At 41.5% G+C, this 26,368-nt stretch overlaps 1 protein-coding gene across 2 annotated transcripts; it reads right to left on the reverse strand.

Annotated features, from left to right (window-relative positions):
* Positions 1–897: 897 nt before the first annotated feature.
* Positions 898–24,755, reverse strand: neurl1b (neuralized E3 ubiquitin protein ligase 1B). Of its 2 annotated transcripts, none has more exons than XM_071457901.1 (6): positions 24,520–24,755; positions 6,580–6,824; positions 6,155–6,488; positions 3,572–4,312; positions 2,666–2,791; positions 898–1,856 (listed from the first exon to the last, which is right to left on the reverse strand). In XM_071457901.1, exons 1-6 carry the CDS (start codon positions 24,626–24,628, stop codon positions 1,609–1,611), a joined length of 1,803 nt encoding a protein of 600 aa, XP_071314002.1. In that variant the 5' UTR covers positions 24,629–24,755; the 3' UTR covers positions 898–1,608. The 2 variants fall into 2 exon arrangements, with proteins under 2 accessions (XP_071314002.1, XP_071314003.1); XM_071457902.1 differs by lacking the exon at positions 24,520–24,755 and adding an exon at positions 10,912–11,181.
* Between the last annotated feature and the right edge of the window lie 1,613 nt (positions 24,756–26,368).

The following is a 26,368-nucleotide window of genomic DNA, read 5'->3' on the forward strand; positions in this document are numbered from 1 at the left end:
AATATTCTATAGCCGTTAAAACCGTCTCACTCTAGTCCATTTAGTAGTTGTTCTGGACCTTTCTATTTATTAGTCGATGGAATCTAGTTGTCATGGATTTTTTTTCTGAACTCTGAACTTTAAGGACTTCTCATCCATGTAGGCTTAAGTGTTGGGTCTCATGAAAAATAGAGGAAGCTGTCAAAGCTGCAACAGAGAAAAAGGAGGCTGAGACATGACTAAGCAGAGAGGTTGGGAAAACCTCTCAGGTCAAAACTGCACTTTTCCAGGCTGAAAACAACTTGGACAAAGAGAGGCTCTATTGGCATGAGGAAAAGTCCTGTTGCATGGAGTCTCTCAGGAGCAGGCTCTGGATGACAAGAAAGAGCAAAATGAGAGGAATGAACTGATGGGGATATCTAGAATCTAGAAAATTGGATTAAGGGGGAAATAAAGAAGAAATCTATATGGAGATGCTTCCTTCAGCTCTCTAAGGGAACCTTAAGGAACCTAAGGAACCTTGACCCATCACCCCTAATCCTACTCCAAACCTCTATGTTCTCTTTCCTGCTGTTCTCTTGAGGTTGAGCACTGCATCAAACGTTCTGATACACACTGGATTAGTTCAATTTTCCAATGAGGATATGGGCATAAAAATTAAGTTTGACTTCAATCTTAAATCAAGGCATGGTACATGTTTTAATTCAGTTTTTTAAATGTATTCCCAATAATTGTTGGTAGTAGTATCTTTTAATGTATTACCCTTCAGTCTGAAGTGTGATTGCTCATTATTAAGAGATCAGAGCACATCTGTCACTCAGGTGAAAAAGCAAAGGGATCTTTAAAGGCTAAATAAAAGTGATTTTCTAAAGTGAACCTTCAGAGTTGAAAGTTGTATCAGTCTTATTATTAGAGGCATTTAATCACACTTAATCATCCACTTTTATTCATCTCTCAATGTGCAAAACCAGATTCTTCACTTTATACTTTCCAACCAAACTTTTCCAAACATACTTATCTTAAAACACGCCACTGAACACACTTACATACAGTTACATCTTTCCACTTACTATTACAGCCTTTATTGCATAAATTCTGTATCTGTGTGCCCTATCACCACAAGCTTTCAGTACTGTACATTGAAATATGGCTAAGATTGTTAGCATAATTACTTGGACACACGATGTGACAAAAATCTAAGGCACTAGAAGTCATAGACTACGGTCCGCATATTCTGCTGAAGCACACATAAATCTAGGACAATAGGGGGTAAAGACAAAATATTCACAGCAGGCTTTTCTGCTCAGCAAATACCTGTGACATACGACTCGTCACATGGAAAATACAAAATAGGAGCGCATGATTCATCTCTTTTTCCTTAACCAAAATATAGGAGCTCATGTATGCAGTCTATGTATTATGTTGAGCTTTGTCACAGTTCTGCGTATGAAGAGCCCGGTCTATCTCCAGATATGATTTACCCATACAAAATGGATATATAGGCACAATTATGTCCTGGTGTGGCTAATCTCTGGTTAGGGTCAAGATCCTGTCCAACAAAGCCTGAGAATGGGAAACAGGTGGCATCCTGCGTTGGAAGTCACAGCACCTGTTTAAACCTCTGCACCATCATGGCCGATATGTTTTGATGACATCTTTGATAGGCCTCCGGCATATTGGGCAGCACGCATTGATCTGTCTCTTTAGCTTCAGCCCACAGTCGTTGCAAAGACACATGTGTCCACAGGTGTAGATAACGGTGTCCACCTCTTGGTCAAAGCAAATGGTGCATTCTCCACTTTTTCCAGCAGAGGGCAGTTCTGAGGCAGTGAGCCTGGGAGAGATAGGAGGACTGAGAGGGGAGCTGGGAGCGGTCACTAGATGAAAAGAAAGAAAAGAAATGTGGGTCTTAAAACGCAGCAGACACTGAAGTATGTGCACAGATAACTCTTGTTGTTGTGGGAAGAGTGTGCCAGGTTCCGAGCTGCAATAGTGTTACTTTTACACACTTTTTATTCTCTGTCTTTCTTTGTTCGTGGTTTTCGTGTGACTGTGGTTTTATCAGTTTATAAGCTTTTTAAATCTGAATCTGAAATCTTTGATAAATTATTGTGACATAAAAAAGAATTATGTACTATGGCTGCAACAAATAGTTACTTTCACAATCACTTAATCCACTTATTATTTTATCACTTAATGGTTTGGTCTGTATAATATCAGAAAACAGATGATACAAATACCCATCACTATTTCCTTGAGCCCAAAGTGATGTCATCACATGTCCTGTTTTGTCCAACTCACAGTCCAAAACCCAGAAATGTATGATTTACTATAACGTTACAAGAAAATTTTTGTTTTTTTTCCACAAGCAATTACCCAAACAACTCATTGATTACCAAATAGTCGCAGATTAGTTTGACTGACAAATTAATTAACTGATTAATTGTTGCAGCTCTAGAATGTACCAGGTCATGGAGGAATATCTCTAACAGAATCAAAATCTAACGTAAATCAGGAGATCTGTTGTTGCTACAAAAGTGAGACAAAACACCTTTCCCATGACTCCTGTAGCGTCACATACTGTACAGCCCAACGGGATTGACACAAGAGCCTTCCTACTGGGACCCCATGAGGGTTTCTATATAAACTGTAGCATAAGGCATGCTGTCAACATTTGGTAACGTACCCAGAGAGGACTCAGAGGCAGAGGAAGATCTGTTGACACTGAACGCCAGATCTGAGTCACTGTCATCTGGACTGCTGCTCTGGGAAGTGCTGGGGGATGAGGAGGGAGGACTGGACTGCAGTGTTCCTGTGTCACAAAGATAAACACACATCAACAAATCACAGATAATTGGACTCATGCAGAGCCTTTAATGGTGGCATTCAGAAAATGAGTATATTGAACTATCATTTCAAAATAGTGTGTCCTTGAATTGTTTGAATGCAAGGTGTTGCACTGACTGGCCTTAACCAGTCAGATTAGATATTTGTATTTCTTGAAGTTTCATGGGGTGATTTCCTTTGAGCTGTTTCCGTTTGAGGATAATATTGTTGGATCAGAAACCAGTGAGAATGGGATCTGTGCTGATGGGAGTTTATGTGGGAGTAGTGGGAGTAGGACAGATAGGTCACAGCTCAAAGCTGCACAGGCACATGCAGACATAAACTACTCAACTGCATTCCTTTAGTCTGGGAAAAAATAAATTGTAGGGGCTGCCTAAGCTCAAGAATAGTCTGTGTGTCCTTTTTGGGCCTTTATCATGTTTGTCTTAAAGTAAAAGTTCAACATTTTGGGAAGTACCTGCTTTCTGGTGGACATCTAAATAGAAGATTACACAACCTGGTGCCCACATTACCCACAATGCAGCGCAACCACTGACAGTTAGGCCAGAGAAATGGGTGTGTTATACTCTGATGTGGCCTCGAGTTGCTAGTGTTCAGCAAAACAGTCTCATTGAATTACAACAGTTTCAAATTGTAGGAATTGTTATTTTAGGAATTTACATTCAAACAGAATGGATCAGTTTTGGTTTATGATACCACCTCTGTGTGTGCATCATTTTGGCTGCTGTGAATACACTCATCTTACCCAGTATCCTGAGTCTGTTGACAGCCCCATGCAGGGTGAAAAAGGCCCACAGGACCTGAGAGGAATCCACGCAGAGCAGCCTGCCACGTCCCACTCCGTTCACCCCATGGTGCACCTCTCCATTGGGCAGGAGACTGAAGCTGAGCACGTCTCCAGAGCAAGGCATGGGAAAGTCCCGGTGCACCACCCAATACTCTTTACGGTCCAGGAGAACCTCAGGGTCTGCTGGCAGGTCCCCGGCGTGTAGACTAGCTGGGTCACAAGATGTTAAACCAAACAACAGTGCCCCAAAGTAGGGCAGGCCCAGGTGGCCTACTTCCACGTACAAAGTCTCACCCACGTGCAACGGCCGGTCACTGAACACCAGAGTCCGACTGCTGTCCAGAAAGTGGATGCAGGCGGCTGACCGGTCTGCAGAGAGTATTATATCAGAGCCACGGACAAGGTGAAAGTGCAAGTTATTGTCCAGTGGGGAAGGAAGACCGCGGACCACTCTGGGGGCGCTGAATCCAGTGGAAGCAGATGAGGAAGGTGTGGAAGAGGAAGAGGTGGAGGAGCAGCAGGGGATAAGCTGAGTGTAGTTATTGAGCTGGAGGTTGGCCATCTTGGCAGCAGCGGTCTGGTTGTTCTCCAGCTGATTGTTGTTGTAATTGGCTGAGTCGTGGCTACTCTGAGGCAGATAGGCGCTCAGACGGGCCGCACTTAGGCAGCTGGATCCCACACTCTCAGCAAACGTGCTTTCTGTGTTGGAGAAAATGGACAAACAAGTACGTGACTCAGACATACTGTAATAGATCTGTCCCAAGAAAGCTCAGGTCACTTCCCTTCTTTTGGCCCCTTTCTCTTTTTTTTTTTCTCCTATGATGTTGGAGGAAAAGCAACATGCTCTGAGATTCCATCTGCACATGTTGCTGCTGCCTTTTTTTGTTTGTTTTTGCTCTATGTGCTTTTTTTTTTTTAAAAAAAAAGGCCCAACCAATGATTTCATTTCATTACTGATTATTTTCTTGATTAATAAATCAATTGCCTTTAAAAAATGCCTGTAAAGCATGGACATAGTGAAAGTGTCTGTTACAATGTCTTAAAGCTCAGGGTGACATCTTCAAAAGTTTTGTTCAAAGTATTAAACCCAAAGACATTCAGTTTACTTACGGAGAAGACAAAGAAAATGAGCAAATATTCATCATAAGAACCAGAGGCACTGACATTGTTGAAATTCTTTGCTTGAAAAATGATTGAACAATCGGTTATTTATTAAATTAGTTGCCAATTAATTTTCAATTGACTTATCATTGCAGGTCTAGAACATAAAAAAGGAGCTGGTACGTAGGTTGTTTCTGATGTGCAAACAAGTTTGTGAGGTTTCCATGATACAAAGAGAGAGAGAGAGAGAGAGAGAGAGAGAGAGAGAGAGAGAGCGAGAGAGAGAATTCATGAAATAATTTTCATTCTTTGTTACAAATGTATTTACTGCTTGCCCATTACCATATTGCTATTTTGTACTTTTCCCATTGTGACAGCAAGATAAAAACAAAATTAAACATATTTCCCACTGGTCACTGTCAAGGTGCTGGATAAAACAAGTTGATACACATTCCTAGCAACCAATCAACAATTAAGAACAAGTTTCTAACGCTGAGAGCCCATCACATGGCGATCATGTTGAGATGTTTGTTGTGGAGAGTTTGAGTACAAATAAGCTGTGTTGGCAAGCAGTTTATTTGACATTCACCAGTTTATTTACCTCCCCATTTCATTTCCTTTCTTCGCTAACATGAGTTCTCTAATTTCATACACAGACACATTCATACACAGAGTTCATAGTAGAGCTGAATTTCTCTGTGTATGAGAGGCTGATATAAACAAGTCTGACACTAGTAGTCCTGCTGGAGCAATTGCGCACACTGGCCCCTCACCAAAGCTCCTGGGATCTGTGTCTTGACCAAACATGGCCATTGCTCCTGTCAGACTGAAGATAAACACACCCAGTGAGTACGAGAGGGAACCGCAGGGGAGAGGGTGATGGAAATAAAGGAGGCGTAGAGGGAGAAAGGGACAAAGCGCGGGAAAGTGGTAGTAAGAGAGCGTTAAAGGAGAAGCAGGGAGACAGATTAGGAGTGAGAGGTGCAGGAGGAATTGACTGGATGACATCTATTAAACACAGACTAGTTTTGTCACATGGATCATAGAGCCGCCACAGGCAGCTCTACCTACTCCCACTATATTGGCCTGTGCTGCTGCACAGCGTCGTGGCACAGCTGCTCTGTGAACTCACAGGAAGCTGCTTAAATTAGCTGTGAATGTGTGGACACTATAAAAAAAACTTTCAGGGTTGTCAAAGCCATGGTCAAAATACATGGCCTTCTAGCTGACAGAGTTGATTCCAGTCAAATAATATCCGTAACACCATACTTCAGCGGATACATGTGATTAGTAATGATGTATTGTGTAAAAATTTAAGAGGAGTCAGTGAAATATGTTGCTCTCACTTCCCTTTTGTATATGAATCAGCTACATCTTGCCTGTCGCAGCTGCAGTCATGGCAAAAACAAAAAGTATGAAGTAGTAATATGAAATGCTTACCGAGCAGCGTGACCTCCTGAGTGATGCCGTAGATATCTATGATGGCCCAGAGTGGACAGCCAATGCTGAGCCCACAGTGGAAGAGGATGGGCTCTCCCTCATTGATGCTGTAGAAAACTCTTCCATGGCGATCAGCCCAGAATGACAACACGTTGTCCTTCAAGGCCAGTCTCTCAGGCAGAGCTTTGGCCCAGTAGCCGGGCCGCGTCACCAGGTCTGGGCAAGCGTACTTGGGGATGTCGGTAGCGACCAGTTCGCTGGGGTCCAGACTGGTGAAACCAAAGCGTAGAGCTCCACTCCAGCCAGTGTGCACACCAGTCAAACGAAGACGCATCTGGAGGAACAGCAATCAAATAAACACACTTACAGTCTTTAAATCTCTAGCGCTTAAAAATAGAGTAAAAAAAAAAGAGAGGAAAACAAACCTTCTCATAGAGGTGCACAGGCCGGTGGCTGAACGTGATGCCATTGCAGAAGCTGTTCTTACGAGTGGCTCGGCGAAGCTGCCCATCCAGTCTGATATTCTTGCCTTTGGCGTGGGGGTGAAAGCGGGGTGACTCCACATTGATGCTGACCGGAGGGGCAGACGTTCTTCTCTCCACACCTGCCCCATTGTTAGGCAGGGTGTAGTACTGCCTGCTGGCCACCGGGCGGGGTTGCAGAGTCGCATCTGTGGGTGCAAAAAAAACATCAGGAGCACAGTGAGAGAAGAGAAATCCATCAATGATTCAACCTGATCAACTAAAGTAGTGGCCATCATGGTATGTGAACGGCTGGTCTGCTTTTGTGTGACTCAGACAAGGTCAAAATAGTAACATTAGTGACGCCAGCTGTTGGAAAAAGAGGCACACATATCCACACACAATAACTCGTTTGCATGTGGGGCATGGCAGTTGGTTTAGAGGGCAGAGGCCAGTTATGTGAAGGAGCCCACAGTCTCACACACTTCCTTTCCCACACTGACACTATGAAGCCTCTCTGCTCTTCTCAACGAGTACATTCAGTAGTCTCTTTTAGCATGTAAGCCACATTTACAGTATAAAAAGGAATGCCTCAAATCAGGTCTTTTACCACATCCATATGTGAGATTAATATCACAGAAAAGAAACAAGGTATATAAAGACAAAACCAAGATGTATATATCACTGAGAAACATTTGAGCAAAACTAATATTAGCAGCATCACAGGAGAGAGATACATAAAAAAACAAAAAAAAAGAAAAAACATCAGAAAGTCGACATCAGACGCGATAAGTCTTCCTCTTATTTATGGGCTACACACACCCTTGGCCTACAGCATAAACAAACCCTGAATAGCCCTTTTCATCCCCCCACAGTTATCTTCAGAAGTGGAGGGTGAATCACGCAGTGCCTAGTCAGTAAAGAAATACCCAAATAAAAGGCTTAATCTTCACCGGAGTTAATGTCCTACTTGAGGAAAGAATTTCTTGATGAGCGCCACAAAATGAATTAACAAGGATCAGAAAACAAACGAGACACATTGAACGTCAGCTTAAAAGAGACTTGGATTGTTCGGGTTGAATATTAAATAAAACTAAAGCTGTGGATGAGTGTTTATGGTATAGGCTGGCAGAAATCCAACATTCAAAGGGAGGCTGTGTTTCTACTCCCCTCCAGGGCCACAGAGTCATTACATTTCTGTTTAAAATTCACTGTGATCTGCTGTAAAGACAATAACTCAGTGAAATGTTCCACAGTACATTTCCTAAATTAGACATTATCACTGATTATATTCTAAACTATGAAGCAGCAGCAAGAACATCTGTAACATCTCAAATGATGTGCCTCTTTCCTTTCCGCTCGGAGAATTTGGCTTTGAGGGAGTAAAACGTACTTTGGGTAAAGTGTATGGAGGAAAACATGTTGAGGGTTATCCTACAGGCTCAACTATCTCTCTGACAGAGTGATGTACTGGGAGTCTGCAGTCAGAGGAGCGATGGTGAGGCCTGATATAGACACTTGCCATTATTAGATGAAAGGCATAGCACAATAGATCATGAAGCGAGGGACAGCTTGCAGCCTTGTTAATGTTAGCCCCAGTTTGTGCTTCTCATATAAATAACAATTATTTTTGAGTCACATGCTTAAAATAAAGAAGAAACACCCACTTATCTGAAAAATGCAGATGGTCATTTAATAAATCAGCTATTTTCATTGTATTTGGACTGGTTTCTTTATGGGTGGGTCATAGGGCTGACTGATACGAAAGAAAAAAATCGTATTGCAATTATTTTGTCAGATATTGCGATTGTGATATAAGTCACAATTTCAGTTGGAATGGAGGTGTCTTTGCATTTGATTTTCATTTAAAAGAATTTGATTATTTTTTTTGTTGCGCTTGTACCAAACAAGCATGTTTCCTTACATGTGGAGAATATGATTTGTAGTCCGGGGCATCACTGTAGCACCACGACGGTTATGGTGCTAATAATGCACAACAACGTTGTCATACATTTTACCTTTATCAAAAAAATTGCAGCGCCTCAGAGTTTTGGTAGTTTGGTTATTGCGTTTGGCCATATTGCAATTTCGATTATATTTTGATTAATTGGATACGCATATGCACAAAGTGTTTCGATGAATACTGAACTCTTTGCTTAGGAGAAAACTCTATGAAAACTATGTTTCTCAGATAGGAAACATAGTTAAAACTTGAGAAATAGATTTTAAAAAATCTTTTTTATTGCACAGCTGAGGGAATATCAGATGGTTAAAATAGTCTTTTAGAAAGCGTGATCAAATATAATGTTAGTTGTAACAGGTACAAACTGGGACTGGGTTAATGTCAGTGATGAATGACTACTGAGACTCCCTTTTCTTCCTAATCATGAGATAACGGTTGATGTTAGACTTGTAGGCAAACCTTTTTAGTGTACTGTTAGGTGTACTCCAAAGCAGCGTCAGTAATACCTGATGGTCCCTGTAGATAGGACCGTGAAGAAACAGACTAGTTCAGGCAGCTGATCAGAAATGTGGTTATCATGTATAGCTCAGCTGAGGTTTGAAGCTGCTACCGTCAAAGGCTAATTTCACAGTGTATTTCTGCTAAAACCCATGTTATTCAATTTCTGGGAAAGAAACATTTGGGTAATAGGAGCAGTGTCTCCCTGTCTTGTTCTTAATCAAGGAAAAATCATAAGACTGCACAAGACGTACAGCTGTACCGAGGGCAGCATTTTGAAATGTAAAACTGATTATGTGCACTCGTCAGAGTTATCTACAATATGATCAGACTCCTTATTCTTTCATATCCCCAGGCTGTATGTAAGCATCATACTGTAACTCATTCACTGCACAGGACATGAACCTTCATGTGTCTTAAGGGAGTTTCACTGTCTGTCTAGTTACATCTTTGTTTCTAGAAATTGTGAAAGTGAATGTGCTGGTAAAAACACCTCAAAGACATCACTTGAAACTCTTTTTACAGCTGGTATAAGGACTTCTTTGTCACAACTAGAACTGCAAAATAACTCTGTGCCATGAGAAATGAACTATAAAAACCTCCTCTCTGAGATATTGTGCACATTTTTTTCTACAGACCCATAAAACACAGATATTCTATTAATTCCATGTTAATTGAAACCATACAGTGCAAGCAATAGGACCCAAGCTGCTCCTGCTCCTCTGTGACTAACTGTTCTCAGTCCAAAGCCTGTGTCAGCTGGCTCTGGTGGAAGCAACCACATCATTTAGACGATGAGTGGGTCTGTTGGGGGCGTGGGAGTGTGACAGACATTAAATCAAAGTGATATGGGGAACTGATTATCCAGTAATACGCTTTAGGTGTCATGACAGAGTGGTTCGGAGAGTGATATTCTAAGAGCTCATAATGACAGCTTTATGTAAAAATCAAGTCACATACAGGAATAATTCCCTGGCAATCACTTGAAGTTGTCATTTGCATAAGACAGCTTTCACACTTGGCATCACTGAAGAACATTACCAGACAGTATAGTTATATATACTCACAGTGTGGTCATTTATGTTTAGTGCTATATCCATCTATGAATTCAATAATGCTTTATATATGACACACAAGAGGCAAAAATTGCCCCTGTCTATAATATAAGGCAGTTTCACAAAGGGAGAATAAAGACTATGTTTCTGCTAATGACACAAAACAGGCAAGAAGGTGGCAGCAAGCAATCCACAGTATGGTGACTCAAAAAGCAGAAACCTAGGAGCCATTAGATGCAGAGAACACTTTGATTTCAAGTAAATTTGGAAATTGGTCATTTGTCTGTTACAACCAGAGATGCAATGGACCTAAAGGTTTCAATGCTAAATATATTCGACGTGAATTCTCACAGATCAAGCTGATCGGTTTACTGAGGAATTGAATCTCTGATTTAATAGTTACCAAAAAAAAAAAAAAAAAAAAAAAAAAAAAAGCCTTCTTGAAAACGATGATGTCTCCTTGCATGCTTTAGGCTGATCATCAACATGTCTTTTCTATATAAGGCTGCATCATTGATTCGGACTCCATAAATGATAGGTGAAAGGTGGATTTGCCGGAGCGCTGGCTTGGACTCGCTCTCTGGGAATCACGCTCGGCTCCCCCGTGATGGGGAGCGCGTCTGTGCGCAGGGCGAACACAGGCAGCCTGGAGGAATCAGGACGAGCCATGTGTGTCCACCCCTGCCACCCGGCTGGTTCACACGACCCCCGCTATGTGTGCATGCGTTACAAGCCCCCCCCCCCCCCTCCGCGAATGATAAATGAAAACACAAGTCTCACCTATTAAAGGTTTAGGTGTCGTGTTCCCCATTATATCCAGCAATTCCTCGCACCGGCTGACAAGCTGATTCCGATTGCAATGTTTCTCTGTCCATCCATGTGTCCTCGATCCGATGATCTGACGAGTATCTGCCTGCAACCCGGTCAGTCTGAGTATCAGTGCTTTCAAATCGCGCTGTTTCTGCCCGCTGAAGCATGGACGCGCTCTTCTTAGTGTCAACCCCGAGCCGCTGCGACAGGCAGACACCTCCAACTGGCGCACAGCAGCCCCCTCCTTTCTTTAGTAAAGGCTCCCCTCTGCACGACTTTAAAGACACAGTAAGCAGAGAACCCCTCCCCCCCCCCTTAAAGACATCACAGAGCCTCTGAATAATTCATTTAATAATTCACTCAAAGCCTATGATGAAGCCTAATGAGTGTGTAGCCTATAGGACAAAACATCAAGCTTGAGGGGAATGTGTAATCGAAAGGAAGGAAGTCTGTCAAGTACATTCGCATATAGAGGATCATGCAGACGGCATGGTGCAAACTGTGATAACACTATAATGATTAAAAGATCATTGACTGAGACTGTTTGACAGATCTTTCACTTTTGAGTATCATCCTAAAGGGATTAAACTGATCTCAGTAAGGAGTCAAGAGATTTCCAAGGCTATTGATCCTTCCATGTAGACAGATTTTTAAATCACAGATCCCTAAAGGGATACAGACCCATCACAGGGAGGTGATTAACTCTAAATAAATCACGTATTCACACATTTGATAAAAGTCCAAAGCGACATATGAGGAAATCCCCCTTTTTCCCACCCTATCCTCTGCCCTCCCATAGCCTTGACTGCTGGGCTTCTCTCAAGCTGTTTCCTGTCTTCGGGACCACACCGCTCTCTGAGGAGTCATGGCCTGCAGGGCTCGTCGGACTGAGACCATTAGAGTAGGGAGTGCCGGGACGGCGTATATCCCATAGTGGAGAATTAGAGAGACCTGAAGCGTTACAGCGGCTGTGTGTCCAATATTCTGAACAAAGCCTGCTGGTTAAGAGAAGAGAAAGCATGGAAACGTAGATGTGTGCTAGTTATTCCTCCTTGAAGTCAATGTGATGTTCAGATAGTGACTAATTGGAAAACACATGACATAACTAGTGGATTATTCTCTGGCTCATGACTGCATGTTTACAATGCTGTTATGATCCATATCAAACACAGGAAAAGTGCTTCTGGGCTTCCGCAGCCACCAACAGAGTCATATATGATCTAATTCAATATCAGGGCAAATAAGTCTCGTGAGAGATGGCGTTTGGGTGAAGGCAGAGCGGGACTAAATATAACTCAGAGACAAAAGCATTTGTTTCTACCCCCTCAGTGCTGTTTGTTTTAGCAGGATATGGTGGCTCCTTATGTGAGCCTTGGGTGAATGGTGTTTGGGGTGAAGCGAAGCAGAAGTGAAATTCCCCCCACGCCCTCGCCATTCCCTCCGAAAGAAAGAGCTGCCATGGCAAAGGGGATTAACACAGGAAGTGAATATGAGGCTGCGATGGAGTCTGCAATCAAGCCTTCCCTGTAAACACAGCAGAGCAGCAGTAACAAGTGCTGCTTCCCCTGATGCTTGCTTTGCTGCCTGAGCGCAGACTATGGGGTGCTAATGAAAGCATAATGATTGCTGGGCTGCTGATTGTATTCCAAAGGCAAGGAACTGTACTGTAGGATTATTTTCAGCACAATCATTTAGGACACTGTTGGATGTCTACAGAAATATTCAACAACACAGAGAAGTGTCAAAGGAACAGTGTGACATTTTTGAAAAATACTTATTTGCTTTCTTGCCAAGTGTCAGATGTGAAGATCAATCGGACGTTCAGTTTGGTAAATGTGCAGCTGGCTTAGCTTAGCTCATGCTAAGCTCATGCTAAATTAAGCCAGTTAGCTTAGTTTAGCATGAGCTAAGCAGTTAGCTTGGCATGAAGACTGGAAAAAGGGGGAAACAGACTGTCCAAAGGTCTGTTTCATAAGTTATCAAAGAAACAAAGGTAAATGGTCTCAGCTTTGAGCCATTCTGTGACACCCTGTGTCCGCTGAAGAGCGTTGTCAAGGTTTTAATTTTGTGGTCCATTTGTTATGCGGATAATTTGGCTCCCAGTTGAAACCTCCTGAACGGCCGACACTGAAGGAATGCAGCCCGGGAGAAGTTTACGGCAATAATGGTGAAGACAACAACTCCTGTGATCCCACACTATTTCCTGACGTCACCCAGCGCCATCTTTTGTTTTCATTTTGATTGAGAGACCCATAGTGCCAGCGGTTACATACTGTGTGTTTAAGCTATACAAAAGTTCAAAAACAAGAAGTTGTAGTTTTGGTTTGTGTTACGACAAGACTCTAGAAAGTCACTGCCCCCGACCAAGAAACAGTCCACCACAACACGTCATTTTTCCACTTTGTTCTCATGCAGATTAGACAAGTAAGATAGTTGTTTCCCCCTGTTTCAAGCTTGAAATATTAACAACACTGACTTATCAGTGGTATCAATTTTCTTATCTAACTCCTGGCAAAAGGTCAATAAGCCTACATATAGCCAAAATATCAAGATTACTTTGGAAAATTAGAAGATTACTGCCTCATTGTGGGGATTTTCAAGAGCGATCAACAAAAAATATACTAAAGCTCACGCACTGTATATGCATATATAACTCTCTGATACTCTCTGAGGTCTTACTAAGTACTTTCAGATAGTCTGTGGACAAAGCGCATCAGGTCAGTTTAGAGAGCACGGCTGCAGCCTTCTTCATACTCAGCCACAGCCTAAATTACAACTCAGCATCACCCTCAGCCCTGACCCCTGGATGCTGTTAACACATCAGTCTGATTCTTTTGAAGCTGGTCTGGAGACCAACAGAGAAAGAGCATTATTCCGTGGTCTGACCGCTCATTTACAGGCAGAAGTTTTGGTATAATTTCAGTCTAGGTTTTTCCCTTTCGTGCTGCAGTAGTGAGCCACACATCCTGGCAAACACTTAAGATTTCGCTGTGATTAGTCAGTAGCCCCGTTTAAACAGAGATCCCGCTATATTGCCATTAAGACAACGCCTTATTTGCCGGCTTTTGCTTGTTTACGCTAACCTATACCAAGCTGACAGTGCCGCTCCAGAGTGTGATTTTAGACTGTATGCTGGTGTTCAATAATCAGAGGTGTGTCGTGTAACACAACATCTGCCTCCTGTCCCGCCATTGCCAACCATCCTTTTTACACAGACATTTATCTGGCTCTGTTACTGCCTCCACCGGGGGTTTAAAGGCAGAACCGTACCTTTAATACAGAACAGCGAGGCAGAATAAGGGCGAAACATTCCCGCCTTGAACAGGCTGTGTGTGATGAAAATAACTGGTCCAGAGTCGTGATTTACACAGACAAAACTAGGTGAAGGACATACAGTACAACACACTGTAAGAAAACTGTATCTATTTTTATTTAATTGGATGCAAATGGGAATTCTTTGCTCTAGCACGAACCATAATGTATACTGTCCCCCTTTTGGGTATCAAGCGTCTGTGATGCAGCGATCTCACGAGAGCCCCTACAGCAAAAGGAGTTATTTCCAGAGAAAGAGGACAGACATGCCTCGTTCGCTCAAGGAAAGTTGGCCCACAGCAGTGTGACTACTGCCATGCAGAGCGGCGCAGTGACTGGTCCTTGGACAGCAAAGTGTTACATTAGCAGTATTTTAATTCTCTTTAAAGATTCAAAGGCGGTGTAGAAATGCTGAGCAGATGGCTGTTTGGGAGGGTTTGAATGTGGTGGTCTCAGTATCAGGGGAGGGCTCCTATCCAAACCCCAGTCACTGATCTAATGGATGAAGTGAGTCATACCCACCTTCATTGTGAACACAACCATCTCCATCAAACACACATGGGCCTGCACAATGAGCCACATTCATACACCAATGTTTTTCTGGTCACCTCTTTTTGTTTAAGCGCTGTTTTCTACTACAGCCCTTTCACATCTGTTTTCAATATGTACTCCTGTCTTAACAGGCCACTGGAGTCAAGCACCTGCTTTTCAAAAATGCAGTAAGAGTTCAACTATTGCCAAAACCATTGTATTAGTAAAAAGTCCCTCACAAAGATGATGAAGCATAGTGAGTTGAAAAGGTTTTTTTCTTTATCAAACCAAACCAACAGTGGAGCATTTGACTTTAATTGGAGGCATTTGAGGGGGAGTTGAGTGCCCTCACAGATTGTTCTAGTTTCCAAAATCCTCACATCATGAGACTGAATGCTGTGGCAGTCTTTAGCAGACAAAGTGAATGCATGCTTGGTTTCACATCTGCAATTTCAGATTTCAGTAAATGAAAAACACCACTAAGAAATGAATCACCAGCAAATGGTGTAAATTGGGAAAACAAAGCACTGGTGCTGGAAGGAACACTGCACTGTGAAGCAGTTATTTGACAATCGGGTGTATAACTTTTCACTCATGTTCACTCCGCAATTAAGTGACGTTGGGGTTTTTTTTAAGGGGTTTGGGTTGTTTTCAGAAAACAATTAAAATAATTACTTGTTCTTAATTTAATGTTGACAACAGCAAGCAGAAAAATGCTAATTTTAGACCTAAGAAATAATCCTCCTGCAAAAAGCTTTTCAAACCATTCTACCACTTCAATTAGTTTAAAATTCACACTATAGCTTCAAGCAGCTTTTAGTCAGGTTCAAGCTCACTTATTATTTCACTTGATTCACTTTTGCACAATATCTCCATAGATATTCTACCTCTGAACATTTCTCAACATGTTATCCTGCTGTAATACTTTATATGAGAAATAAGCAACTTTCTGTTTTTTGACACTCCTGGTCTTTGGAATTTGGTCAGGTGTCATGGAAATAGCTCGGTTTTTTAATAGCTCAGTATCTTCATCAGAACGGAGGAAACTCTGCTAAGGGACTCTGACAGTGAGGCACTGTTAAATGTTTTCGCAAAATACTGTTTCTAGTGTCAAAAATGAACTGTCATGCATCTAGGGAAAGTTGCAGTGGGCCACTGCACTATGGAGTCTTGCTGACTTGATTTAAGCCTTCATGGTTTACGAGTTATTGGCCAAAATGACAGGAAACATGGGGGGCCAGATAAGTAGACAACACGAGACAAAATTCCCCAGCTGCCGTTGAAGAGAGGACATTGTGTCCACATGGCACATGTCCATAGTAATGTTAATAATGATAATGATAATGGACAGAGATATTGACTGAGATATGGGGAATTTCCTGATTCATTTTCCATTTCCATTTTCCAAAAATCATGACATTACATAACATGTCAGCCTCTGACATTAAATGACCCCTGCCCCTCTAACACAATTGAGGAAGATAGTGGGTGGCATTCAGTCAATGTAAAATGTATTTACTACTGTTATAGAGCATTTTAAAGTATATTAAAGTTTCAATAAATCAATATTGCACTGTTGTTCCATAAAGAACTACATCTTCGGTTTGCGATAGTGGAACATGAAACAGTGGCACAGCTCCACTAAAATGTTGTTTTAGGCCTCTCTGTCAGTGGGAGACGTGCTAAAAATGGCCTTTCAATGCATTAAACCAGATGCACGGACAGTGTTCTTCCTCCATCTGTTCTATTGTCTTAGTGTTCTCTGGGATGAGGAGCGGATGCACCACCGAAGGAGATGCAGGAAATACTCTTGGCCCAGAACAACACAGCAAAGTTCTTCTCGCCTTTTGCATAGTGGCTTCAGACACAAGTGCATCTTAAGACAAAATGAAGGTATTACCTAATACAGGATCCATAATGTCTTATTTTATGAGTTGTGGAAATTGGTCTTCATAACTGTGATTCAAAAGGACAAACATTGTTCCACACAGTAATTCTTCATTTGTTCCTTTTTCTTTCATCTTTTTAAACAGTGACTCAACAGTAGCATGTTTGATGTAGTGGAAAGAGTCATTCAATTGTCAGAGGACTAATCACCGCTCTGACTGGTGTCCAGTATCTCAGCAAAGAGGAACAGGAAAGTCCTAACTGGTGTCCATGTCAAGGTCTTTGTCATCTTTAACATGACTCCACACAAACAGCAGCAGGCTCGCGCGACACCGTCTGTCAGGGCGCACTCCAGAAATAGGCACTCTGATCTGGCATTAAAATTTACAAGGTAAAGCCATATATTTTTAATCGCCCTTCAAACACGGATAAAACTAAAAGTGAGCCTTGTGAAGATGAGAGGTATATAACAGTAAATAAAGAAGAGTGGGTATGTAAATATGGATGGCGTTTTATGTTGGTGTGGGTATAAGAGCACAAATGTGTTTTTGTGGGATAATATTATGCAGGCGGGATGGATGTGATTGACTCACAGCGTTTCACTGCTACACTGCAGTTATAAAACGTCTTGTGCCATATTCACATGAATCCTATCAGGCATATGGGGTGAAAGCAGTGAATTCTTGCGGTGTGTATTAAACAGCAAACCTATAGTTAAGAAGATCCCAATTAAGCCCGTTAACATCATTACAATTTATGACACGGTACAAAAGGAAATCGCTTCCCAAGCAACTTAGGGCTTGTCAGAATTTGCCTTCAAGCTCCCAAATTCTAACCTCTAAATTGCTTCACTCTCAAATACTCGGTAGAAAAGAATCCAAAATCTCATTAGAGAGATGCAAGTGGTTTTAAGGAAGTGCTGAGCAGCCCAGTTTGGGGCTTTCCAGCTAGAACCATTTTACCATTTAGTCCATTTCTTTATGTTGCTCCCCTTTCATGTGTTGACCATGTAATATAATTTCTCAATACAGCTAAGACAGCAGTTTATTAAAGTTAATGTCCCAGGGAAGTGGAACTGGGTTTTCAGTCTTGTACTGTAATGTGAACTGTATTATAGTGTGAACATTTTTTTAATACACTCAGGGGCGATTAAGAAGCAATAAACAATCACCCAACATACACAATGATTTTTGCAAAGTATTTCCTCTGTAAACTAAAAATTACATAACAGCATAACTGTAACAAACAATAACAATAGCTGAAAATTAGAAACATGACGTAACACACTTTCATTTGGTACTGTTCCAAAAATCAAATATTAACAGATCTAAATATTTCCTACATTTCCTATTTCTAGAAGTCACAAAATGTTCACACACTGCCAGCGCCCCCATGATGTAAATCTTGACTGCAAAGGGCTGAATGACCCACTGAGGGCCCTGGGGTTATGACACAAAATGCCTTGGCTATTATTACACTGTGCAGTCACTGAAATACATCTAAGCCCACTCTCAACAACAGGCTTGGACAAAATCATGGTTCAAAAAATGTTTCCACGAAGTGAAAGAAGTTCAAGAACAACAGCCAGCAGCTGTCGCATTATATGCTGACCATTAGTGTGTGATCGTTTTGTCTCTCAGTCTCAAAGGAAAGGGCATGTAGGGATAGAGAGCTTCAGGTACAACATTACATAATAGCATATTTCCTTCCAAAACTCCTCTCCTTCCATTCATTCCCCTGCAGTTGAAACAGTGCGGTAACCTAGTGCAACTACTGCTCTAGCTTTTCTGTCAAATGTTTTTCTACCAGCTGCCCTTTCTCTGGCCCTCTCTAGAGGTTATGAGTGACACATGCTGTCTAGGTTCAGATTTTCCATAGAAGGCAGAAAAATAAGACTGGAAACAGAGTGCCAATCTGCAGGAATCAGAGGTCACGGAAGTTGCTCCTGTCCGTGCAGAATTTATTGGCACAAGTGTTAAACGTTATCAAAACACTGCACGTCCCTTTGTTTTTATCATATGGCTGATGATAGATCCTTATTAGTTACATGATATCATCAAAGTTTCTGTACTCTCCCCATGGCTCACCTCCAAACACAGAGCCTCAGATCAAAAGCAAATTAACTTCTTAAACTAAAGTAAACTAAAACAGAGGCTGTACACAAAGCAATTTTTGTTCTCCTGTGGACTGCGCATCACTATGAAGGACACATAATTGACACTGGGGGACATAAGTTGAGCCTCTACTTCCAGAGCTCTGGGTACATGAGTCACTCATGTCAACTGTCATTAAAGACATTCAAGCCACTAGCAGCAGTGTGCCAGTCCAGGAGTCCAGTAATAATGTGCTGTTCTTTTTTGTGTCAAGGGCAATTTCAAGGCCTGCAGCTCTTTTTGCTTCGGCTGTAGTGTGTTGCCTCATTTCATGCCAACAATCATGCCCTCTGACTTGAACGGGGAAGCCACGCTGGAGTCTCATTAGCTGACATAATGTCACTCACATGTTCAGTGCTTGCTAGTCTTTGTTGCAAGTCCAAGGTCCATCACCCTGAAAGAAGAGTCAGTTCTGCTTTCACTGAAAGACCCATTTCAGCACTTAATTTTCAGCATTTTACCTGTCATCCTAGCTCTACAGTCACGCCAACATTGTATCCAGAGAGCCTGTGTCGTTTCCTTTCCAGTTTCCATGTCCTCGGCTTCTGCCCTTTTGCCTTTATGCATCTCTCTTCCACCGACTCTTTCAGAACAAAGTGGCAATATTAAATCAAAGAGATGTTTGTTGTTTCTGTGCTAAGGGTCTGGAGCTGAGGCATGCTCCCTGCCTTGCTGCCGGCTTGGGTGGGCGCAGGTAATTAGAGAGCTGTTAGTCCAGGTCTCCAGGGAAACAGCTGCCATCCAAGCCCAGCTCCCATGGAGCGACTTGAAGCTGAGGTGTGTACTGACTCTTCTGCTGTTCTGGACAGATGCCCTTCACTGAGCACATCCAGGCTTCCTTCTTCCCTGCTACCTTAAGTATTACTTCAGGATCACAGATCACTGTCACAAATTCTGTCAGCATAAGAGTGAGATATATGGGATAACACATCCGTGGGAGGAGTCGTTCGAAACAAGATCATGCATTTCTCTGTCTGAAGGATTCAGGTCAAATACTAATAGTTCACAAAGACGCTTCTCTTCTTATTGATCTATGAGTATTACTGCCACTACTGTTCAAATAAAGGAAATATTCAGAAAATTAGAAAGCAGAAGCAGAAAATTAGCAAAAAATTAGCTCCCATGTGATCATCACATCCCCGGACAATAAATACGGAAAATAAACTATGCACATGGAAAAGCAGTTCTTCATCACAACTGACTTGCAGCAACAGAGACAGATCAGAGGCAAATAACGAGGCTCCCTCTGTTTTCCTGAGATTCAGATCAGCTTGTTTTGGCCGACCCAGTTTCAGTCCAACACCCAAAATAAATATAATTTTGTATTTTCTTACTTAAAAGCAAAGGGACCGAAAATAAAATTTTTGAGAATCACTAAATTGTTGTTGTTGTTTTTTTTAATGGCAATATGAGACAGATGATTGATTAGGTTGATGAACTTGAGTGCCAAATCAGACAATGCTGTCTGGTTCATTCAGAGTAAACTTACGTGTTTGAATAAAAAATATTCAGAGCAACAGTGGTTCGTGATATAGCCAACAAAATACTCAACTTTGTGCTTTTCTTTAATCTTAGACTCTAGATAAGGAGGGTTGCCAGTATATGAATGCAACAGTTACTTCCAGCGCCACTGAAATCTAGTGAACTTGGAATGTGTTGGATTGGACACTGCCCACTATCTGGAGGCTCACTTCATAGACGGACTGCATACCAGACATCAAAGACAACTGTCATGGAGGGACATGAGCCAATGGGAATGGTAAGCTGATCTCATGTCCGGGACACTCTGAGACATTACAATGTACAGTATGCAGCCAATATGTTCAAACAGGTAAACAACTAGGCCCAAAGCTGTGGGCGCCATAAACACCCCGTTACATAACCCTTTGCGTTTGATTTGAAGGGGGGAAACATCAGGGTCAGTTTCACAGACACTTGGTTCACCTTTAACACTTCTACACCACTGAGTGCTTCCGCCCATCTGGTCCACTTTTCCCGCTCTCCACGTCCCTCTGCTGCCATCAGGTCAAACACCATCCAACCTTTGTCCTCTCTCCTTCTAACATGAGTCTGTATCATATCCATTATTTTTCCCTCTCCTTACAGCTAATCTTCCCTCCTTCCCATACCCTGGCCCACTTCCCCCTCTCTCTCATTCTCTTGTCATGGCATTGGCCTGTGACACGTGTGGGAAACTTCTGTGGGGCCCCCGCTTCGGACAGGACACTGATATACTGACAGTGCTGGGTGACGAGGCTATTTCTGGAACTTGTAAATATGAGAACTTCCTTTCCTAAAGTGTATGTAATATCTCAGAGGACCTAACAACAAGAAGCAAATACAGGGGCAAAAATGCAGCAGGTCCATTATCACTTTGAGTACAGCTTGTTCTTCCTTTTTTCTGTTTGAATCAGTGGGATATTACAGACTGAGCCCAAGACTTTCAAAAACAAGTTATATGACAGTGAATCTGGCTCACACTTATAGGATGCCTTCGTCAGCAATTGTTCCTCTGTCTCTATAATAGCATTTTCAGGTGCTTCCACACATATAATTCAAGTTTTATAGGCAACATCCGGCTCACAGTTTTAGGGACGCCCGAACTCTCCCCTGTTTGGAAGTAGGGAGACAAGACAAGGGGCAAAACTGAGAGGAAACATTACTGAAGTGTAACTTCAGAGGAGGAAGCTGAGATTGTGAAAAGGAAGACCTGGGGTCTACTGCCAGCCTTTAAGCTGCACACAGTTCAGGTTGGCTCGGATGAGTGACTCTGAGCCGCTATTCTCCACAGTTCATCGAAGATGGAGAGTGATTTGCTCGCACTCCATTATAAGCCATAATGAAAATAAGGCTGGTTTGGGAAAACAAAGTCGGGACTAATAATAATTTGGGCTGACACACTTAGAAAATTAATTGGCAAAAATAGTTATGATGGACTCATCTTTTAAATCATTTATCAATTAAAAATGCAAAACATTTGCTGATTCCAGCTTCTTGAAATGTGAGTATGTGCTGTTTTTCTCTGCTTTTTTTAAACTGAAAACCTTTGGGTTTGGGGTTTTGGTTGGATAAAACAAGATATTTTAAGAAGTCACCATAATGATGACAATAATCATCATCATCATCATCATCATCTATAGATCTACATACAAAATTATCCTCAGCTGCAACAAGAAGAAAGGCAGAACAAATGCCATGACCTGTTCATGAAATTTAAAGCAGCATTAAAAAATATGGCAACTGCTTTGACACTTACAGGCTCTACTTTTGTAAAGATAATTAATAGATCATATCTATGTCCAGTGAATATTACTGGTAAAATGATTGTGTCTCATTTTCCTACTCTCTTGTCTTTCTCTCTCTTGCTGTGTCTTTGTCACAGACACACAAAGACAAACACTCGCGCACTTACACACACTTACATGCACGCAGTCCGGCAGTCTTGAATAATTAAGACAGTGCTGAATGTTTAACTGCCTCCCCTTATGCCACCCAAGGGCCTCATCACATATGAGAGAAGTGGCCAAGGTCGTACTCTCTCTCTCTCTCTCTCTCTCACACATCCTCATTTCACTTCCCACACATTCAGATGTACATTACAGATACTTCATGCAACATGGGACAAACTAAACAGAGATGTAATATGAAAACAACAGATGACGCAGTCTTGATGATGAATCCTTGTGTAACAGAACAAGCCAGACCTGAAATTCTACACTCCGGTTTTCCCTTGGACAACTCTGCTCTCTCATCCTCCTTTAAAACAGTCAGTCTATCTGATGGTATCGGATCTTCTGCTGACATCATGGCTGAAGGAGCGAGTGCCAGCCTGATAAAGAGCTCTGACATACAGTATATACGAAGCACCGATGCTCTTCAAAAACAGACCCTGCTGTAGCTTCTAATAGCGTATATGAACAGACCTTGGGCATTACACAACCACACCTGTTGCTTTAGGCAGCAAGACATAAGCAACCACTTCCACTGAAACACAGAGTAAACATACACCGTTGCTTCACAGAATGTGAGTTTACATTTGGACAATGGATGTTTAAATAGAAACAATGTTTACCGTTTTATGCCGTGACCTAATACAGGGAGAACAAATGATGGAAGATCTATCTTAGCTTGGCAACAATAACCCAATGAACTCATCCTCCCATTTGCCAAAGTCAGATCATGAAGTGCTGAGCTCTCTATTGGCCCTCCCACGCTTTGTGATGTCAGTGTAATATAGTGGCTCCACCTAGTGATGCCTGTTGGTATGTATGAAAGGAATGACTTCCAGTGAGTCAGTCATCATACTTTTGAAAGATTTAGTGAGAAAGAATCTAACACTATCAATACAAATGGAGATTATATAAGACTAATCAAGGCATCAAGCAATTATCCTGTTTTAAACTACTGAAGTGCCTTTGAACAACACTCTGAATCCTCATAGATCCAAGGTCTGAAAAAGGTTTTTCCCTTGAGAAGTTATAATGTACCATAATAAATGTGTTGTTTTGTTTTAATGTAATACACTCTTGTTTGATTTCTAAATTGATGGATTCAGTTGTTTACAGAAAATAAATAGCATAACCCATTAATGGACAAGGACAATCATGTAAAAGTCCAGGTGTACAAATGAATAGATGTAAGTAAGTGTCCAAAGGTTTGAGAGATTTTCTTTTTTTCTTCTTTTCTTCTAGATTACATTGGTTCATGTCCAGTGACTTCCCTTTTCTATTTTCACAACCATTTTGTCATTTTTTTCCCTCATAACCCCGCAGGAGCATGGGAAAGCTATGACATCACCAGAGGCCTCTGTGAACCTCTCTCAGCCACACGGGGCTCAGTGCGGCAGCAAATGAGCGACAGGCATTTCCTGTCTGTCTGAAACAACAAATAACAAAGTTTAATTAATATAAGATGTGGTATGACTTAACAGAAACTGGTTCAGGAGCAGATATTTGTGCGATAAAATGGGTCTCAACAGCTGAATCAAGTGTAAAGTGTAATACCGGTTGTTATCACTTACATTTTTACAAGTGTGATGGCACTGTTCCCTCATTTGACTGTGTTCAACTTAATACTACCTGCACTTTACCTATTTTGTTTTACTTGTTGTTATTATTGTATTTGTTCTTACTGTGTAAACTGCGGCACTGAAGAAATGCAATTTCACTAGCCTATATACTGAATATTGTATATGGAGAGAGTGACAGCAAATTTGACCCTGTACTTTATGTGGAAGACATCAACAACGACAACTCATCATCAAACAGATGGAGGCTGGGTCTCACAACAAAGATATAAATCTGTATCTGTCCGCAAAGGTTATAGCTTAGGCCCAGTAGCTTATTAGTTTATCCTTTAGCATCATATTTTTGTCCTGGGAAGGAATCTGACAAAGGTCAGTAAAATAACATTGTAATGGGCAATATAGTAGCCTACTAACATTCAATAGTGAGCTTAGAGCAATTACTGACCATTGACCAATAATAATGTTATTTGTTATCTAATTTCATACAGTAAATTAGGTTTTGCTATCAGTATCCCCCTGATAGCTCGATAGCCTCAGGGTATATTAGCTCGATGTATCCTTGGACCAGTCTATCGCTATTATTTTGAAATTAGCTTTAATTCAAGCAGTAGGCAGTCAGGACACTGAGGAAACAGCAGTTGTAAGAAACTAGCAGAAATAAGGACTTACCCTCACTGCTGCTGCTAAGTGTCTTTTCTTTGCTGGAAAGAGGCAAAATGCAAAAACTAAAAGAGGAGCACAGGTTTGACGACTGATTATTACCCATGTTTTTGCCCATAGAAAAACGCTTCCACTGAAGAAGTAAACTGAGGAGTCTGACCAAGTTCACTGAGGCAGCCTACTCTGGAGCCTCTCTGGTACCGACTTAGACAAACTCCCGCCTGAAATTTGAAGATGTGTAAACATGAGCACGTGGCTGTTGTTATCGCTTTATTCTGTCCAATAAAATTCAACCTGAGAGGGAAGGACGTTGGCACATGGGGAAGACGGTGGTGTGTGTGTGTGTTTGTGTGTTTGTGTGAGTGTGTGTGTGTGTGTGTGTGTGTGTGGTTTGTGCACACCGCAGACCGTTAAATATACACATGACAGTGGGGGGAGAGACAGGTGACTGTAGTTTCAGGCCACACCGCAGTTTCTAAAAAAGGTGAGGTGGGCGTTCCTGCCCCCGAGCGGAGGACACAGCAGCACTCTTGTTATGGAGAGGGAAAATATCCTTATTTGCTCCTAAGGTCTGGCAAAAAAAAAAAAAAAAAAAAAAAAAGGACGCTAAAAGTGAAACAAAAAGATTAATCAAACGCTCCTTTGATAAAACTCGAGTTCATTGGGTTTCCTATTTCTGTTACCAACTAAGTAAATAATGAGAGTAAATATGGATGAAAACGTTTCAGAGTCCTCAGAATTTCTCAGATGCTTTAGTCCGGTTAAAGTGGCAATACCTCTATTACTCTGCCTTCAAAATACTTGAATAAAAGTGCATGAGTATTGATAGCAAAACGGTTTTAAAGTAGCAAAAGTAAGACTATACTCATAATAATGAATTAAAATATGAATGAATAATGAAATAATAAACTATTTTGCAGCTTACCTGTAACTATGGCTCTCAAATAAATGTAGTAAATAGAATATTTCACTCTGAAAATGGAGCAGGGTGTAAAGTATAAAATAGCAAAGATGTGTTGCATTACTCTCCGCCAGTGTTGTGCATATACTGGCTCATTGTCACACTGTCACAGACTTGAATACAGAGCATGAATGAACGCTATTAGTAACACCTGGGCTTTGTCTGCTGTGAAACAGGCCTGTTGTTTTAAAGGGGTCAGACAGCAGACTGCAAATATCCCCAAAACAGGTTCATCAAGATTAAAAAGTGTGTTTTCTGGCATTTTGACTTGTAAATAATGAATATAATGACTCTGTTCCAGTGTCCCACTGAGCCACGAGTGTGAAGCCACAATAGTTTGGCCCTCCAGCTGATATGTCTGCAAGGAATGCAGCCATTATCAATGTTATGAACAACATCTGTGCTTTTTCTGCTCTAACATATGAAAACTGTCTATTACTCATCACACTAAAACCTTTAATCTAATTGTAAGACTTTAATGTTCAGCATTTGCAGCTGAATTTTAGTTAAGTTAAAAATAAAAAAAAATAAGTAAACATCAATGTTGTAGTTGATCATTAACTTCTTTTCTTGTGTGTCAAAGATTGCTCATGTGGTCACATTTCCCTTTAAAAAAGCTGCACCATCAGCAGTGTTATTCATTAACAGTTGTGGTCAAAAGCCATCGGTTTGAATCAGAATCAATGAATTCTGACCAATAGCAGTCGATTCTGTTTCTTTATCTATCCAGCTCAGCACAGCAGTTTTCATCTGTTGAGCCCGGGCTATTTTAGTTTAAATTCAAATAGCTGATATGGAAACACACTATTAGCAGAAAGACCATGTAACATTCCCTTGTCCCACTCTGTCTGTGTTTGACTACAGGTTGTTGGTTTTGCTACGCCAACACTGAACATT

This window comes from Trachinotus anak, unplaced genomic scaffold (genome assembly GCF_046630095.1).
Source record: "Trachinotus anak isolate AG129_WGS33_773 ecotype Australia unplaced genomic scaffold, CSIRO_AGI_Tana_v1 ptg000021l, whole genome shotgun sequence".
Lineage (NCBI taxonomy): Eukaryota > Metazoa > Chordata > Actinopteri > Carangiformes > Carangidae > Trachinotus > Trachinotus anak.

Excerpts from the sequence above, each read along its gene's own strand:
- neurl1b (XM_071457901.1), bottom strand. The coding sequence starts at position 24,628 with ATGGGCAAAAACATGGGTAATAATCAGTCGTCAAACCTGTGCTCCTCT. Across the intron at positions 4,313-6,154 it reads TCAGGAGGTCACGCTGCTCG|AAAGCACGTTTGCTGAGAGT; the intron begins GTAAGCATTTCA and ends TCTCCAACACAG. Across the intron at positions 2,792-3,571 it reads CAACAGACTCAGGATACTGG|GAACACTGCAGTCCAGTCCT; the intron begins GTAAGATGAGTG and ends TTTGTGACACAG.